The sequence below is a fragment of the Prionailurus viverrinus genome, chromosome C2 (assembly GCF_022837055.1).
Source record: "Prionailurus viverrinus isolate Anna chromosome C2, UM_Priviv_1.0, whole genome shotgun sequence".
Lineage (NCBI taxonomy): Eukaryota > Metazoa > Chordata > Mammalia > Carnivora > Felidae > Prionailurus > Prionailurus viverrinus.
The window spans coordinates 54,037,746-54,055,344 of NC_062569.1; the positions used below are offsets into that span (position 1 = coordinate 54,037,746).

The 17,599-nt window shown below is 41.0% G+C and overlaps 1 protein-coding gene and 1 long non-coding RNA gene across 2 annotated transcripts in view; one reads left to right on the forward strand and one right to left on the reverse strand.

Moving 5' to 3' along the window:
* LOC125175190 (uncharacterized) overlaps positions 1 to 9,966 on the reverse strand; it is a 30,810-nt gene extending 20,844 nt beyond the window's left edge. Inside the window, exon 1 of the long non-coding RNA XR_007155686.1 lies at positions 9,866 to 9,966. This is a non-coding gene — a long non-coding RNA (uncharacterized LOC125175190). The remainder of the gene's footprint in view (positions 1 to 9,865) is intronic.
* On the forward strand, positions 9,645 to 17,347 carry IL12A (interleukin 12A). Its single transcript, XM_047875539.1, has 7 exons — positions 9,645 to 9,941; positions 10,587 to 10,741; positions 14,091 to 14,204; positions 14,547 to 14,588; positions 14,664 to 14,705; positions 14,809 to 14,952; positions 16,700 to 17,347. The coding sequence occupies exons 1-7, from the start codon at positions 9,926 to 9,928 to the stop codon at positions 16,853 to 16,855; spliced, it is 669 nt and encodes a 222-aa protein (XP_047731495.1). The 5' UTR covers positions 9,645 to 9,925; the 3' UTR covers positions 16,856 to 17,347.
* Positions 17,348 to 17,599: the final 252 nt, after the last annotated feature.

Genomic DNA, 17,599 nt, shown 5'->3' on the forward strand with positions numbered 1-17,599 from the left:
AAATATTTGTTCAATAAATAAATAAATAAATAGATTCTATGGATAATTCAAGGAAGCATAAGAAATATTTCCTGCCCTTAGTGAGTTTAGCAGTCATACACGTACAATACATAAGTAAAAAGAACCCAATTTTCTAAGAAGCAAAGGATTAGTACTGATTGTAAGTACTGTAGCTTTTCTGGAATTTAGTTCTCTAAGGCTTAGACAAAAAAGTCGAAGGTGAGATGAGCCTTAAGAGAAGGGGAAGAAAAGAGGAAAGAATGCCAAAGAGAAAGATAGGCATTACTACGTAAGGTAGAGCCAAACACACTGGGCAGATATTATGGCAGAGCACGATTGTGGTTGAGGATGAGGTTAGAAAAAGAAGCAGGGGCTTTGTGTGGAAGACCTGAGCCAGCCAGCTGGGAGCTCTGATTTTCCTTTGGGTCACAGAGGCCATTGTGGTTTGCTCCAGTGGAGGAGAGAGCCAGGAGAGGCAGGAAGACCAGTTGGGAGGCAACTGCTCTCACGTCCGCATGTCCAGATAAGAGTCTAAATTAGGGCAGTGGCAGAGGTGATGCAGAAAGGAATTGCATCAGGAAGCATGGTGAACCACCCCTGTGGGATCTGTGAGATAAACCTGCAACGCTTTTCGCTGGAATCACAGGAATCAAGTCAGTTAATTGTGAGCTGCTCTGACATAAGGTGCACTAGAATAAATTCTAAGGTAGAAAACACTTTTTTCTATACAGTTCTATTAGCTTTGCCTAAAATCTTTTTCAGAAATATTCAAGTTCATTTCTTTTTAAAAATACACAAGAGTTTTCAGAAACAAGTAAAAATTACCCCAAATCCTACTCCCATTCACCAAGATTACTGTTATTATTTTGGTGGATACCTTTCCACACATTCTTGTATGCACAGATATGTACAAAGTATGATAGAATTTTATTAAAACACAATTGTTCCATATGTGCTGTTCCAGAATCAATTTTTCTCATTCCCTAATATGTTGTAAACATTTTTCCATGTTAATAAATATTGACCTACATATCATAATGTAAATTAATTTGCCTATATCATAATGTTCTATTAATGGATACTAAGATCCCTCTCTCTCTCTCTCTCTCCCTCTCCTTGTGTTACCATAAACAACCCTGTGATTAACCTTATTATGCACATCATTTACCATCTGTATAATTATCTCTTTAATAAAAATCTAAGAAGTTGAATTGGCTAGGTCAAAAATATGTATTGTGTTTTGATACATATTTCCAAACTGCCCTTCAGAAAAGTACATCCATTCATTTATTTACTCAATAATATTTCTTGAGCACCTACTATGTGCTATTCTATGTGCTGAGAATACAACAGTGAAAAAAATGGACAATGTCCCTGCCATCATGGACCGTACATTCTAATTCAGGACAACAAACAATAAACAAACAACTAAACATATCATACATTGTCAAGGAGTGGTAACTACTAGGAAAGCAAAATAAAAAGCAGAGGGCTGGAGAGTCACAGAGTGGGTGGAGGGAATAACGCATTTGACACAAAGTGGTGAGGAAGCAACTGTGAGGACGAGGCATGCGATGGGACCTGTAAAGACAACCAAGCGTTAACAGTGGCACAAAAAGAAGGAACAGGAAGTGCAACAAATCTGATGCGGAAACATGCCCAGCATGTTTCAAGGCCAGAAAGGCAGTGTCTCTGGAGAGTTGTGAGAAATGCATGTGGATAGGTAGCCAGATCAGACCAGAGAGCACTGGGAGAAAGTGTGTCCAGGAGGGGCTTCACAGCCATTCCTAGAGGTGTTTGGATTCATTGGGATATTGGCCAAAGGGATCTGATATTCTAGTGTGAGAATACTAAAAGAGAAAGGAGAAAGATAGAACCAATCTACTTTTGTGTTTTACCCCTTCTCGGTCTTCTATTCATTATACACGGTTTAATGGATGTCTATATTTCTCTCCACCCTTTCCCCTTACACCTGGGGTCTGGCAAGGGATGGATCACAGGTAATACTACCTGGGAGATACTTAAACTTCCCTTAGGTTCATTTTAGAAGTCTTACTATACCTCCTAACTGTAAACAGATGTGAAAACTCCTTTTGTCAGCCTCCTAACTAAACTGAGAAATTCTGTTCCCTCTGTCATCTTAATAAAAACTCAGGCAGCAACATGGGCTCATCACAGCTGATTTATACTAATTTTCCCCAAGCCATCTAACACAGAATCTTTAACACGGAAGGTGGTCTACAAATATTTGCTGGATAAACAAAAGACAAATTTTCTCTAAAAGTACCTTTGCTTTGTAGGTGTTCTATTATTTTGATTAGCAACAGTTTCGGGGGATACATTCTGCCCTGATCTAATTCTGAAGCTCTTTGACGACAGTTCCCTGAGTCTTGCCTTTGGGTGTCTTCTCATCTGCTGGGGATGCCCAGGGAATTTAACAAAGGAGAGCACTGACAGACAGTATTTAGGATACAGGTTTGAGTAAACCCAGGGCTTTACTCTGCCCTAAGATGTCTGCCTGAGATGATGATTTCTTCTACAGTGATATTTTAGAAATCACACAGAAAACAAATAAGACGAAGTAAGAACAAAAGAAATCTTTTAAAACATTAACTTCAGGAGGGGTGGCTGGTTGACTCAGGCGGTTAAGTATCTGACTCTTGATCTTGGCTCAGGTCATGATCTCTCGGTTTGTGAGATTGAGCCCCACATTGGGCTCTTCACTGACAGCACGGAGGCTGCTTGGGATTCTCTCTCTCCCTCTCTCTGCCCCTCCTCCACTTGTGTGAGTGCTCTCTCTCTCAAAGTAAATAAACAAATATTAGAAAATTAACTTCAGGAGGAAAGGTGATTTGCTGACAATGGAAATTGCGATGTTAATTAATTTACTGTTCTTTAGTTTAAACGAAGTTAATAGTAACATTTTCTTCGGTTATAAAAGTAATTCGTACTCATTGCAGAAAAATGTTTCAATATTGAAAAGCAATAAGGTAGAAAATAAAAATTACTCAATAAGCCATTCTCCAGTGATAGTCACTGTTGAAATTTTGTTGGGTTTCCTTCCATTTTAAACGTAATTATCATATTATACATGCATAGTCTTATATCTTTTTCACCTGACAACAAATTCTGAATCTTTTCCCAGCATGTTTTTAATATTATTAGCAACAGATACATAATGTTCCAACTATGTCTTTGTCATAATTTATATTATGTGCCTATTATGGACAACTGTTTTCAACCTATATTATCAACTCCTATAAGTACTGTTGCAGGGAACACTCTCATACATGATCGTTGTCCAAATCTCTTATCAATGTCCTGAACTACAGCCTCAGAAATGTAACTGTTTGGTCAAAATATATGACATTTATAAAGTCTTTTGTTAAGTACTCCAAAAGTACTTTCCGAAAAGGTCGTATTAATTGACACTCCTTTCCTACTACCCTCAGCCATCCCTATCACCCCATTATATTCTAAAAGACTAGCAAATATATCCTGGGTTCAAATCCCAGCCCCACTAAGTTAGGAAAGTTATTTAACTTCACAAAAGCCCACTTTCCTCATCTGTACAGGGGCGATAGCAATGGTATCAAGCTCATAGGATAGTTATAAAAATTAAATGAAATGAGGGCCACCTGGTTGGCTCAGTCAGTCAAGCATCTGAATTTGGATCAGGTCATGATCTCACAGTTCACGAGTTCAAGCCCTGCATCGGGCTCTCTGCTGTCAGCATGGAGCCTGCTTCAGATCCTCTGTCCCCTTCTCTCTGCGCCCCTCCCCCCTCTCAAAAATAAATAAACATTAAAAAATAAAATTTAAAAATAAATAAATAAAGATTAAACTAAATGATAACATAAAATTGCCTACCAGTAACCAGTAACCAGTAAACTCACCCTTCCCAAATCACTCCTAGCCAGAGTAATATTTGGGTACAAAATCCCCTAACACAGTTGGAAAAAGTACCAAGCTTCCCTGTTTAATAAAACTGTTTTAATAGCTGGAGCCACACGATTATTGCATCCACACCAAAGCCTCAATATTCTGAAAACAGCAGTGCCTACTTAGCTGCCACCTGGAAGCAAAGAGGATCTTTCCGAAAGGTGTTTTCTGTCCCTTATGCATTATTTTCACAATGGTGTTTTTTTCTTATTATTTCAAGGGAAACATATTTATGTAAAGGGCAATGGCTTCAATTTGAAAAATATTTTTTTTTTTCCAGAAAGAGAGAAGACCAACATGAATAGCTGCATAATTCGTATACAGGGCTCACAAATATCAATCTACTACATTTCAGGTGTGCCTTTCAAAAAGAAATCAATTTTTTAAAAAAATGTCCCTGAGCAACTTAACTAAGATTTTAATTCCAATTAATTTGAAGAGTCTGCTGGAACTTTGTGTAGAATTCAGAGAGTTTGTTGTTTGGCGGTCCCCTCACCTTTTGGTTGAGATGATCCCAAGAAAAATGAAATCACTTGCGGAAAGCTGTTTATCAGATGGAGGCCCTAATATGTTGCATGAAATAGGTTCAACTTTAAATACAAAATAGATCATTTTCAATTGTTTTATGAGAATACATTCGCTTATTTTTTATTTAAGTTTATTTTTATTTCTTTTGAGAGAGGTAGAGAGCAAGCAGGGAGGGGCAGAGAGAGAGGGAGACAGAATCCCAAGCAGGCTTCAGGCTGTCAGCACAGAGCCAGATGCAGGGCTTGAAGTCACAAACTGTGAGGTGATAACCTGAACCAAAATCAAGAGCTGGATGCTTAAGCAACTGAGCCACGCAGGCGCGCCCTTGCTTAATTTTTTATATAGATATTTATTGGATGTGAGAACATTAGTATTCAGCTCTAGAGAGAAACAACTCAAAACTGTTCTGTATTCGTTGCTTAAGAGAGTATTTATCACTACCAGTGAGATAAATACACAGAATGTGTTCTAGATTCTTTGCAGTTCCTTGACATTGGGTAACTTTGTGTCATTATTTAGGAGAGAAACACTGGGACATTTCATGCTGTAAAAACAACAGAGGAAATGAAATTGTAGGATATCAGAAATGGTCTGGGCTACCGTTTTCACCTGCGGTTTCTTTGGAAATCTAAATAAAAAACTTTGGTCTACTGCCAAAAGGTGGCATTTGGGAACAGAAAACTGATTCAATCCTTCCCTTTCCGAAGTACAAATATGCCCAGTGTTTTCCTGTCCCAGTTTCCTTCTCCTTACTCTGAGATCAGTGTTATCAGACCCTATAAATTTCCTATGTGGTAGGTCACCAAATAAACAGAGGTGTATGGTAACAAACAGTTGGACTTAGATGTCTTCCTGTCTAACTGTTTTGGCCAGAAAAGATGGGTAATTTCTCCTGTGAGATGTATTAGGGAAAAATTCTAATTTAGAGTTATCCAAAACCTGATCCCACCCAGATTACTTCCAGCTCTCCACCACTACAAAGAATGACTTGCCGAACATCCTCATACATGTTCCTTTATGGACCTGCATAAAAATCTTTTTGGGATATACACCCAAGGTAGAACATTAAACCATCAGGTGTGCATAGATTTAATCTGACCAAGCCAGATGACACATATAGCTATGTACTGTAATGCAGTATTCTTGCATTACATATTCTGGAATCCTACATTTTTTCCCCCTACCATTTGTCAGTATCCAATGTTCTAATTTTTATCAATCTAATAGGTATGAAGTGATACCTCATTCTTTTTTTAATTTGTATTTTTCTGATCATAATATATCTGAGTATCGCATTATGCCGGTTAGCCTTAGGAGTTTCTTCTCTGTAAATCATCTGTTCATAAGCTTTGCCAATTTCCACTGGGGTTGCTGTCTTTTTCTTGTTGACTTGCAGGAATTCCTGATATACTCTCTTATTGGACATTGCAAAATATCTTCTCCCAATAAGTCAACTGTTAACCATCCATGGTTAACAGGAATTCATACTACAGAAATTCTTAATTTTTATGTAATCAAATTCATCAGTATTTTGCCTTATGGCTTGGGGCTTTGATATTTTTAAGAAGTCCTTGCCGTTCTTGAGCGACAAAGATAACCTCTTACATTTTCATCTAGTACTATAATAATTTTATTTTTCATGTTTAGTCTTTAATCCACTTTCACGTGGATTTACCCGTGTATGCTGTTTTAGGTTGGAGTCCAGTTTTATATTTCACCATATAGTGAACATTTTCTACTAAACAATCTATGCTTTACTCACTGACCTGGGTGCCATCTAAATTTATCCTAAATACTAATACATACAAATATTTGTATCTCTAGTTTATCTATTTTGTTTCAATGGTCTATTTGGCTGTTCTTTTGACAAACACGTATTTTATTACTAACGTTTTGACAATGTCCTTACATCTAGGGCTACTCCCATTCTTTATTACTCCTTTACAAGTTTAGCTTTGTAAAAAGCTTCATGGATTTTTATTCTTATATATACATTTTAGAATAGGCTTATTATTAAGTTCATCAGAAAATTATTTGTAATTTGCATTGGGATTGCATTGAATATGTGAATTAATTTGACGAGACTCTTCATATATTACAATCTTCTACCCAAGGGTATGGAATGTGTTTCCATTTAAATTAAATAACTCTATGTTCTTGATTAGATTTCTAATTTTTTTCCCAAAGACTATTCTATACTTACACTAACTCATGTAATAATCAAAACAGCCCTGTAATCTTTTATTATCATCATTTTCCAAATGAGGAAACTGAGCCCAAAGAAATAAGTGATTGCTCAAGAACTCACAGCAAGTAAGTAACAGAGTCTACATTCAAAGAGTTTATAGTTCATAACTCTTAACCACTGTGCTGCCTCTCAGTTTACAGGCAGTTACTTTAGTTTGGCTGCTACTGTGAAAGATATCTTCTTTGTATTATCATTTATTTATTATCTGGTATATTGTTTTTATTATATTTTCTAATTTATTGTTGCAGATGTAGAGAAATGTAGTTGGTTTTTTAAAATTTTAATCCCAGTATAGTTAACATACAGTGTTATATTCATTTCAGGTGAACAATATAGGGATTCAACAATTCCATACATCACCCAGTGCTCTTTTGTTTTTAATTTTAATTCCAGAAATGTAGTTGATTTTTAAAAGTTTATATTTGCATCCAGTGAAGTTGCTGACTTCTCTAATTAGTTATAAGGGTATATTGTTTCTGTTGCTTTTTTAAAATATCAACTGTCAATGATGACAATTTTGTCTTTTCCTTTCCAATTTTCAAGTCCCTCATTTCTTTTTCTTGCCTTATAACATTGGCTAAAGACTTCCAGTAAATGGTAGACTTTCTGTAGTAATGATCATGGGCAAAGACAGTATCTTAAAAAAAAGCAATGTTATCCAGAAGAAAGTTTTCATTTTATCTTGGCGATAGTATATGCAGCACATCAGAGAACTGTTTCACAAAAGTATAGGTTAGAAATTGTGCCTGGTGGTCAAGAACCTATTCTAAGCAGACAAGCCTTGTGCTTATCTGTGCCACAGAAATCACTTTTCCATAGGAGACAGCCCTTCTAGGGGAGACATAGCTCAGTTGTAACAAACTTGACTTCATGCTGACTGTAAGTGAATTTAATTCCATCCTAAAGCCCTATAGCAACAACACAGCTCTGCACCTGTCACTTGCTTCATGCAATCTGCTAGATGCAATTGTTTTTGACAACACGTAGGTCTCCATCCCCATGGGGGAATTCACAGACAGCAACATTGGAAGGAGTCTTAGAGATCAACTATTGCTCTCATTTTACACACATCTAAAAGTCCCCATAGTGGGTGCCTCATCACCCTTGAGCAGATAGATGATCCACTTTTGGGGGACTGATGCTAACAACTGACAGAGTTTGAATCAGACCAGGGGCTAACACAGCTTTCTCCTAATTGGCTTCAACACTCCATCTTCAGTAGAGGTTGTCAGATGTTTATGGCAACATCTCAAGACTTGCAGTGACCTCATCCATCCTGACTTCAATGGGGACCCAGAGGAGAGAAAGAGGAAGCACCTACTCTTCTTTCTTGTATCCCCAAAGGCTTTTCCCTATGCAAGATTGGTGCATCTGCACAAAAGTGGGCACTGGTAGCTCTGTTATGTAGTCCTGGGGCTTGAGTACAGTCAGACACATCAGAAGCTCTGAGTAGGTAACCAAACACAACCCCTCCCTTTTATACATACCCAGGGTGACTAATACTTGTGGTAGAAATGAGTGAACTGAAAAGCCCCACAGGAACCTCAAACCCAGTACATCCAAAATGGAACTTCTCACTGTCTCCTCCAAACGCACTCCCTTCTCACCGTAACCCCTGCCCAGGACCCAGAACAGCCTCCATTCCACCATCCCCAGCACCTTCCTGTCCATCATACCTGAGGAGTCACTCAGCACCCTGAGAATATCTCCTGACCACCCGCTCCTTCCCATTACGATTGAGGCCTTGGCCACACCCTCCCAGCTACTCTACGAAATTACCCCTGACTCCTGGGATCCACCCTTCATACTACTGCCAGAGGGAATCTTCACATCATGCCTTCACATGTAACCATGTCTCCTGCCTAAAACCTTTGAAGGCTCCCCACCACTCTCGGAGCAGATGCTCCTTAGCATGGCATCTACTACCCTCATAGCACAGGTTCTTTGCCCTCTCCAACCTCACACTCTGACTGCAGGATCCCCAGATCCCCATCTCTGTACCTTCCCCGACTGTGCTTCTGATCACTGTTCCCCCTACATAGAACCTGCATCCCCTTCCACTGGGAACTGTCTAATGTCTCTAGGAGCATGTTGGGGGCCCCTGCTCCTGGCAACCTTTGCTCCCTCCTCACACTCCTTGTCCTGCTGAGGTGCCCTCCTTCTGGGCTTCTTCCAAGACCCTGTGCATCCGCCCCACTAAACTGTAATGGTTCTTTCCTGGACACTGTAAGAGACTGGATTCTCTATGACAGTAGTTATTGCATAGCCAGTCTTGTTTCATCCCTTTCCATATTTACAATAGTACCCCTGGGGTGCCTGGATGGCTCAGTCCTTCAGTGTCCAACTTCAGCTCAGGTCATGATCTTGCAGTGCATGAGTTCCAGCCCTGGTTGGGCTCTGTGCTGACCGTTCCCTGCCTGGAGCCCGAGTTGGATTCTGTGTCGCCCTCTCTCTCTCTCTCTCTGCCCCTCTGCCACTCGCAATCTGTCTCTTGCCCTGTCTCAAAAATAAATAAACATTAAAAAAAAATTTAAGATAGTACCCATGAATAAAATACACTGAGTCAGATTTTAGTATAGGACCTGTTCAGCAGTGGGTGTCCCACGCCTAGCACAACGTCAACCTGGCACGCTGTGGACCATCTGAATGAATAAATGTTGAGTGATGAATGATGAATGAATGATTTGCTCAAGCCCTTTCAGGGCTAGGTGGGATGTCACCATCAGGGAACATCCTGGGTATAGATGGAAACTGAGTGGCACCAACAGGCGCTCGGTCGGGAGGGGGCGCTGCAGGGCGGCGGGACGAGAGCTGGAGGGTTGGGGGCGGGGGCGTCCGAGACCCGCAAGTGATCGGGCTTGCCCGGGGACCCTGCGCCACAACTCTGCATGAATTTCGCTTTCGCTTTGGGCCAGCCGGAGGCGGCGGGGCCGTCCCCTGAACGCCTGCGGCCGGGCACCCGTGGAGTTAATCCGAAAGCGCCGCAAACCCCGCGGGCCGAACTCCGCGTGTCACCGAGAAGCTGATGTAGAGAGAGACAGAGAGAGAAAGCAAGCAAGAGACCAGAGTCCCGGGAAAGTCCTGCCGCGCCTCGGGACAATTATAAAAATGTGATCCCCTGGGTCGGCTTCCCACCATCACCCTCACCTGCTGCGTCCACCGTCCGGATCCAGCTCCAGCCCAGTGTCCGCCCAGTGCCCGCTCAGCATGTGCCCGCCGCGTGGTGAGTAACCAGCCCGACTGAAGACTCATCATCGCTGGGGTGGGGAGGGCGGCAGCCAGGGAAGAGGAGGCAGAAACTTGGCACCCGCTGTGGGGGAGACTGGCAGGCTGTCAGCAGCCTCGTGCAAAGGTGAAAAAAAAGCGTGACTGCGTGCTTACAATGCACTAAATAGGATATTGTCTCCTTATCTGCCCACTTTACAGATTTGAAACTGAGTCTCCATGTGCTGCCTTTCTCCCTCAGGGTCCCTCAGCTACAGTTACAAAAGGGCAGATCCCAGCCAGCTTCAAAGTGAGGCTTTGTCACCCCTCTGTTTCCAAACAGTAGGTTAGGAGTCTGGGCCAGTCATTTCACTGCCTGGCCTCAGTTTCCCTACTAGTGAAATAGAGGCCTTTTCTGTGTGAGCTATGAATCCAACACCTTTGTCGGAGCTCAACAGGGGGCCTTCACAGGGAGTTGGCTTCTAGCCCCAGAATAGAGCACTACTTTCCAAGAACTTGATTCCTCTCTCAGGTGAGGAAGGAAGACTGGAGATGGGGGAGGGAGGTGGATGCTGGTAAGATGTGGATAGGTGGAGATGGGTGGAAGGTAGAGGCAGGCCAAACCAAGCTGACCAGCTCAGCCTGCTCCTCGCTTGGTTTCCAGGCCTCCTCCTTGTAACCATCCTGGTCCTGTTAAACCACCTGGACCACCTCAGTTTGGCCAGGAACCTCCCCACACCCACCTCAAGCCCAGGAATGTTCCAGTGCCTCAACCACTCCCAAACCCTGCTGCGAGCCATCAGCAACACGCTTCAGAAGGTGAGTTTTCCAGTGTTCTTGTTCCCACTTTGCAGCCTCTCTAGGGACGGGGGCTTCTCTGAACCTCTGGTCACCCGAAAGAACTGCAAAGAAATTGTGGACTTTAATCAGGAGCTGTCAAGAAGGGGAGAGGGAACTTTATAAAGGGCCCAACTATTAGCTAAAGAGTCTCAATGAAATTGTGTCTCCAGAGAAAGCAAGAGTGGTAATAAATTATAATGGCATTCATTTTGGCTGTGTCTATGCAGAGGAAAGTGGATATTTACAGTGTTCCCTGTAGCCTGCCAACAGAGATGGAATTGTGTCAAGCCCACACTGTTTCTCTGACACACTTATCAATCCAGGAAACCATTATTAGGTGCAGCCTCTGTGCTCTAGGGGCTACAAAGATGAATTAGGCTTGCCCCTCACACTGCTCGCCAGCTTCCAGTGTAGTGACCCAGTTTGTTGTCTGAGCAACATTTCAGGGGGGCCTGTGACAGTGCACGTCCAGCCTTCAATTTTCTGGCTTTTAAAAAAAATTTTTTTTTTTATGTTTATTTATTCTTGAGTGAGAGGGAGACAGAGTGTGAGCGAGGGAGGGGCAGAGAGAGAGAGGAAGACACAGAATCTGAAGCAAGCTTCAGGCTCGGAGCTGTCAGCCCAGAGCCCAGAGCAGGGCTTGAACTCGGGAACGGAGAGATCATGACCTGATCCAAAGTCGGACACTTAACCGACTGAGCCACCCAGGCGCCCCTGCCTTCATTTTCGAGGGAGAAACTTATCTAATATTATTGACAGCTTCATTCATTTCTTAGGTTTCATATTTTAATGCAAAAAAAATTATTTTCCTTTCAAAAGTGCTTCAATACCTACAGCTTTTGCAGAAGCAACCCAAGGCTGATGTTTTAAAGGCGGTCCTTTTGCCTTCCTGTTCTCTAGTAAATCTTGCCTGAATTTCTTGTTGTTTTATGAATATCTTAAAACGAGGTCAATGCCACAAGGTCTTAAAGAATTCTTTTCCTCTTCTAATCTTTCACAATGTGTTGCCAGTTGCTCCTCACAGTTCAGTCGATCTTAATTAAAAAGGCAACTCAGCAGATGAAAACGGCAGAGAAAAGTGCTTTAATTCCTGAAGAAAGTTTCACTGTGGATAAAATTTAGAAGCTGCAATTTCAGTAGATGCTTTACGTGAAAAAGCTAACTCTTCTACTCCCCAGGACAGCGCCAAAGGTCAAAAGATTGCAGAACTCAATCTGATATTTTTTAATATCGTTCCTTTGTCCAGTTTGATAGAACACACGAGCTAGCTACCGCAGAGGAAAGAGGTGGCAAGTGCATGCGATTCACAGCCCATGGATTTGTAGAGTTTGGCCTGTAGCTTTTGTATTTGGTTTTGATTTTGAGTTTGATGCCATTGAAAAAGTGGACCTTCCATATAAGAATCCAAATTTCCAGCTTCTCTTGAAAATCTCTGAAGAACTACAACAGAGGGCCTGTATTTCCAAATCTAATGCTTTACAGCCTGCTCGGGAGAGTGGCTGCCCACGTCCGTGTGAATACCTCCAGGAACAGTGTATAGTCGCCTGTTGCTGCTGTAACAGATTACCACAGACTAAGTGGTAACACACATTAATTATCTTATGGCTCTGGAGTTCAGAAATCTGAAATGAGCTAAAATCCAGGTGTGAGCAGAACTGTGTGTGTCCCTTTCTGGAGACTCCAGGAGAGAGTCCGTTCCATTCTCTTGCCTTTTCCAGCTTCTAAAGGCAGCCCACATTCCTTGGTGTATGGCTTCCTTCCATCTTCAAAACCAGTAATGGCCAGTTGAGTTGTCCTCGTGCTCCATTACTCTGACATTGACTCTCCTGCTTCCTTCCATTTATAACAACGCAGCAATTCCATTGGACTCACCCAGATAATCCAAGATAACCTCCCTATTTAAGGTCAGCTGATTAGCAACCTTCATTTCATCACCAACCTTAATTCCCCTTGACCGTGTAACATATTCTCAGGTTCCAGGGGTTGGGAAATGGATAGGGACCTGGGGGGATGGGGCAACATGTTCTGTATCTCAAGCCTTGATGATGGTTCATGCAGTTCCCTCTGCCTGAAATTCTCTCTCCTTTGCCTGTCAGTCTTCTAATCCACTTAATGCAGATGTCCCATCACTGGTGAAGCCTTCATACCCTTCTCAGCATTTCTCACCTGCTGACATGACTCCTAATCATTGGGCGCTTTGCTGTCTCTGCAGCTGAACTTGGGATCCTAAGGGGGCATAACATAACACAGTCCTCTTCTTTGTCATGTTCCTTAGTACAGTAAGTACCCCCTTATCCAAGGGAGATATGTACCAAGACCCCCCAGTGGATGTCTGAAACTGCAGACCATACCGAACCCTATACTATGTTTTTTCCTCTACACACATAACTATGATAAGAGATTAACAATAATAGCTAATAATAAAATAGAATAATTACAATGTATTATAATAAGTTACGTGAATGTGGTGAAGTTACAGTAAATCTCTTACTGTACTGTACTCACCCTTCTTATGATGAGGTGAGATGATAAAATGCCCATGTGATGAGATGAAGCGAAGTGAATGACGGGCACTGTGACACAGTGTTAGGCTACTATTAACCTTTTGACCGTGTATCGGAAGATCGTCTACTTCCGGACCATGGTTGCTGGCAGGCAGGTAACGGAAACCAAGGAAGCAAAGGCACCGATAAGAGGGAGGACTCTACTTGCACACGTGAGGCTTGATGAATGGAAAAATGATGTCAATCTTCAATCAGATTTACTAACTTCTTAGATAAGTTTCATAGTTACATTCAACAGTGCTTTCCAACATGCGTGTAGGGTGACATCTGTGCATTTGTGTGTGTGTATGTACCGCAAATTAAATCTCCGCTTGTCTTTAGGGTTACATGTTCGTTATATCCCTCAAGTTGTGACCTCACCAGTTCCGCCTTTACAAGTTATACTTGAAAAGGATGTTCATAAAACACAGGTCCTTTGGCAAAAGGAAAAAACCAAAAACTGTTTTCACCAGAAGCAAGTGTCACAGCGTGGTGTGGATGCTGATTAACACAGCCTGTTGAAATGATTTATAGTGTTTACATAATGGAAAAACACATCATCCAGGGAAACATGTCCTAAGCGAAGGGAGAGAGGAGGGAGGGAGGGAGAATGTAAATAACTGGTTTCCTTTTGTCTTAAGAACATCCCAAATTTCCTGCAGGTCAAAGAGATGGATGGCAAGGACAGCCAGCTCTCACCTTGCTGGCACCGTGGGGTGCCAGCCTCATAGGAATCCAGGTGCCTTATTAATATTATAAACCGGGTTACTCTTTGTTTTTTACAGGCCAGACAAACTCTAGAATTTTACTCCTGCACTTCCGAAGAGATTGATCATGAAGATATCACAAAAGATAAAACCAGCACAGTGGAGGCCTGCTTACCACTGGAATTAACCATGGTATTGTTGATTTTCTTCTCAAAGTATGTAATACAGTGAAGAGCTGTGCATCAAACCTCATCTTCTTCTAAAAATGTGCATGTTTCAGGTTCTCCATCATCGTGAGACTTTAACAGGTCCCACTTCAGAAGTTGGACTTGAAAAATGTATATATAAAACAAATACGTTTTCTACAACAATGTGAATATATTTAACACTATTAAACTTTACACTTAAGGATAGTTAAGGTGGCAAATTTTATGTTATATGTTTTTTACCACAATAAAAAGATATGTTTGAGAAGAAAAGTAAGGAAAATGTATATTGAGAATTAATATCTTTGATATGTTTTTTTTCCTCTAGAATGAGAGTTGCCTGGCTTCCAGAGAGATCTCTCTGATAACTGTAAGTCAGAAAATCAAAGGTTTTAGCTCATATGATGAATTCATATCATTGATGTCTCATTATCTTTTCTTCTAGAATGGGAGTTGCCTGGCCTCCAGAAAGACCTCTTTTATGACGGTAAGATACAAAACTCTTCCCTTCCTCAAATGCAATGGTGGCGGGGAGGGAGACATTTTTAGCTCATCTCAATGGTTCCTTCCCGTTTTGTCCTATCACTTAGACCCTGTGCCTTAGCAGTATCTATGAGGACTTGAAGATGTACCAGGTGGAGTTCAAGGCCATTAATGCAAAGCTGTTAATGGATCCTAAAAGGCAGATCTTTCTGGATCAAAACATGCTGACAGCTATTGATGAGCTGTTACAGGTAAGACCTTCATACTACCAGTAAGAGCACCTTCTTCATGCTGAGACAGCTAGTCACGGTCCCTGATGAAGTGTAAAATCTCCCCTTCTTGGATTGGGAGTGGCCTGAAATTGCCCTTCCATATACCATGCAGAGCCTCTTGACAAAGGCCAGTGGTGAGCAGGTCACCGTAAGAAAAGCAAACCCCAATTGTTGACATGGTATATACCAGGCTCTTTGCAGATGTTTTCATATATTTCCTTATGTTGTCTCCACAACCACCACAGGGCGTATGTACAAAGGAGGAAACCAAAGCTTAGAGTTAGCCACTTGTCCACATGGCTTATAAGTGGCAGAGCCAGGATTTAAACCCCCATCAAAGGGATTCCACTACACTTATCCTGTCACTCAAAAGGCTCCATGATGAGGGCACCTGGGTGACTTAGTCAATTGAGCGTTCCAACTTCAGCTCAGGTCATGATCTCATGGTTCTTGGGTTCGAGCCCCATATTGGGCTCTGTGCTGACAGCTCAGAGCCTGGAGCCTGCTTTGAATTCTGTGTCTCCCTCTCTCTCTGCCCCTTTCCTGCTCACACTCTGTCTCTCCCTGTCTCAAAAAATAAACATTAAAAAAAATTTTTTTTTTAAAAAAGCTCCACGATGTGCACTGAGAGGCCAACATGCGTAACTGCATATAATTGTCAGAGAAAACAACTGAGGCTGATGCCTGGGTATGACCCATTTTGAACTAAAATGTACATTAAATAAAAAGAATGACCTATCCCCTAATATCCACAATGTTACTCAGAGACAAGAGCTTGCTTTGTAATTTTCTGAATCATCATAGCATGTGATGCTAATACAAAACATAGAAATATTCACCTAAGCAAAAGCCGTGTGACTATCTTGGTGACCAGGGCATGGGATAAAAAGAAGTATGATGTCAGAAATCATTGTCTGAAAAAGAATTTATTCTCCTTTCTTTCCTTCTTTGTGCCAAATTACTGTTGGAAAGGCAGTGAACTTCATGCAGGTATCAAAGAACGTTACCATCTAGAGAGTTGTAGATGATATTTCATTTTCAGGTCTCGGAGTCAGGTGATTTGGGCACTGGAATCCATTCTCCCGGGAATCAGCCAGCCATGCACAAACCATTCACAACTTGGGGGCTCAGTATTTTTCCTTGTAAAATGGGATGACTTTATCCACCCCGCCTTTCTCTTAGGCTTTTTGCAGGGAATAAGTGAAAGCATTGATCATTGTGCCAATATAAGATCTTGCATTGTGTTAGCAAATTAACAGGCTAAAACTGAGAGATCCATTGCCAGGTTTATTTATCTGTCACAAATGAGTGCACCAAACAAGTCTGTTACTCATGGAGTTCCGATCAATAGCAATCCGTCACCTCTCTGTTCTAAAAAGGACTTAGCTTCTTAGTAGAACATATAAAAATTAATTAGATATTGCAGCAGATGTCATCTTAACAGAATTGTTCCCTTCTAAAATGCAACTCCCACTGATGATTTTCTAAATAGCTTTAAGGGTCTTTTCAGAGCTCACTGAAGATCCATGTGCTTGGATAATGAGTATTTCTTCTCTCAGGTTCTGCCTGGCCATCTGGATGGGAGTAGATTTGGGTCGGGTTTAGGAGATGTAATGAGTGAGTGGGTTGCAGGCTCTGAGACATGTATTGGCTTCACCCATTTTTACGGATGAACGTTTTAATTTTGGGATACCATATATGTCATCCTTAATATTTATTCACCTAGGCCCTGAATGTCAACAGTGTGACTGTGCCACAGAACTCCTCTCTGGAAGAACCGGATTTTTATAAAACTAAAATCAAGCTCTGCATACTTCTTCATGCTTTCAGAATTCGTGCAGTGACCATCAATAGAATGATGAGCTATCTGAATTCTTCCTAAAAAACTGAAGTCTCTCCCAACCTTAAAGCCACTTTTACAGAAATGTGAACCAAAAAAAAAAAAACCATATATATATATGTGTGTGTATATATATATATATGTATATATATATATATATATATATATATATTTCATAGGATGTGGGTTAAGAACCAGGGAGTGGGTGGCTTGACCTGGTCTTCCTTAAGCTAGTACAATAATTCTCATGCTTGTTTACATTAGTTGCCACCCAAAATTTGAAAGATATGACTGTTATGTCCACATGATGCCTTTGACCAAGTCTATTTCACATTTACTGGGGAGGGATAAGTTGTTTTTAAGTTTTCATGAGCAAATTGCTAAAGACGGAAAATGTCCTTCCTTGAACATGTTTTTCTTTTCCCTTTAATAGAAAAGCAAGAATTTATAAGCTATTTCTGTATCTAAGTGTTTGTAGACACAAACACCCAAGCATAATTTATTTTAAAATACTTATTTATATAATTTTGTGTTCATGAAAGCATGTGAGCTAACTTATATTTATTTATGTTATATTTATTAAAATATTTATTATCCAATGGATTTGAGAAATACCTTATTTTCTAAAAATAAAATGATTGAATAAAGTAATTCTCATATTTTTCTAATGTAAGTGGAATATTTTAAGTGTTAAAATACATGTTGTGGGAAAACTGAAAACTCCAATGAAATGTGAACAAAATTCCCTTAGAAAGAATGCCACAATATTCTTACCCATGTCCTAGT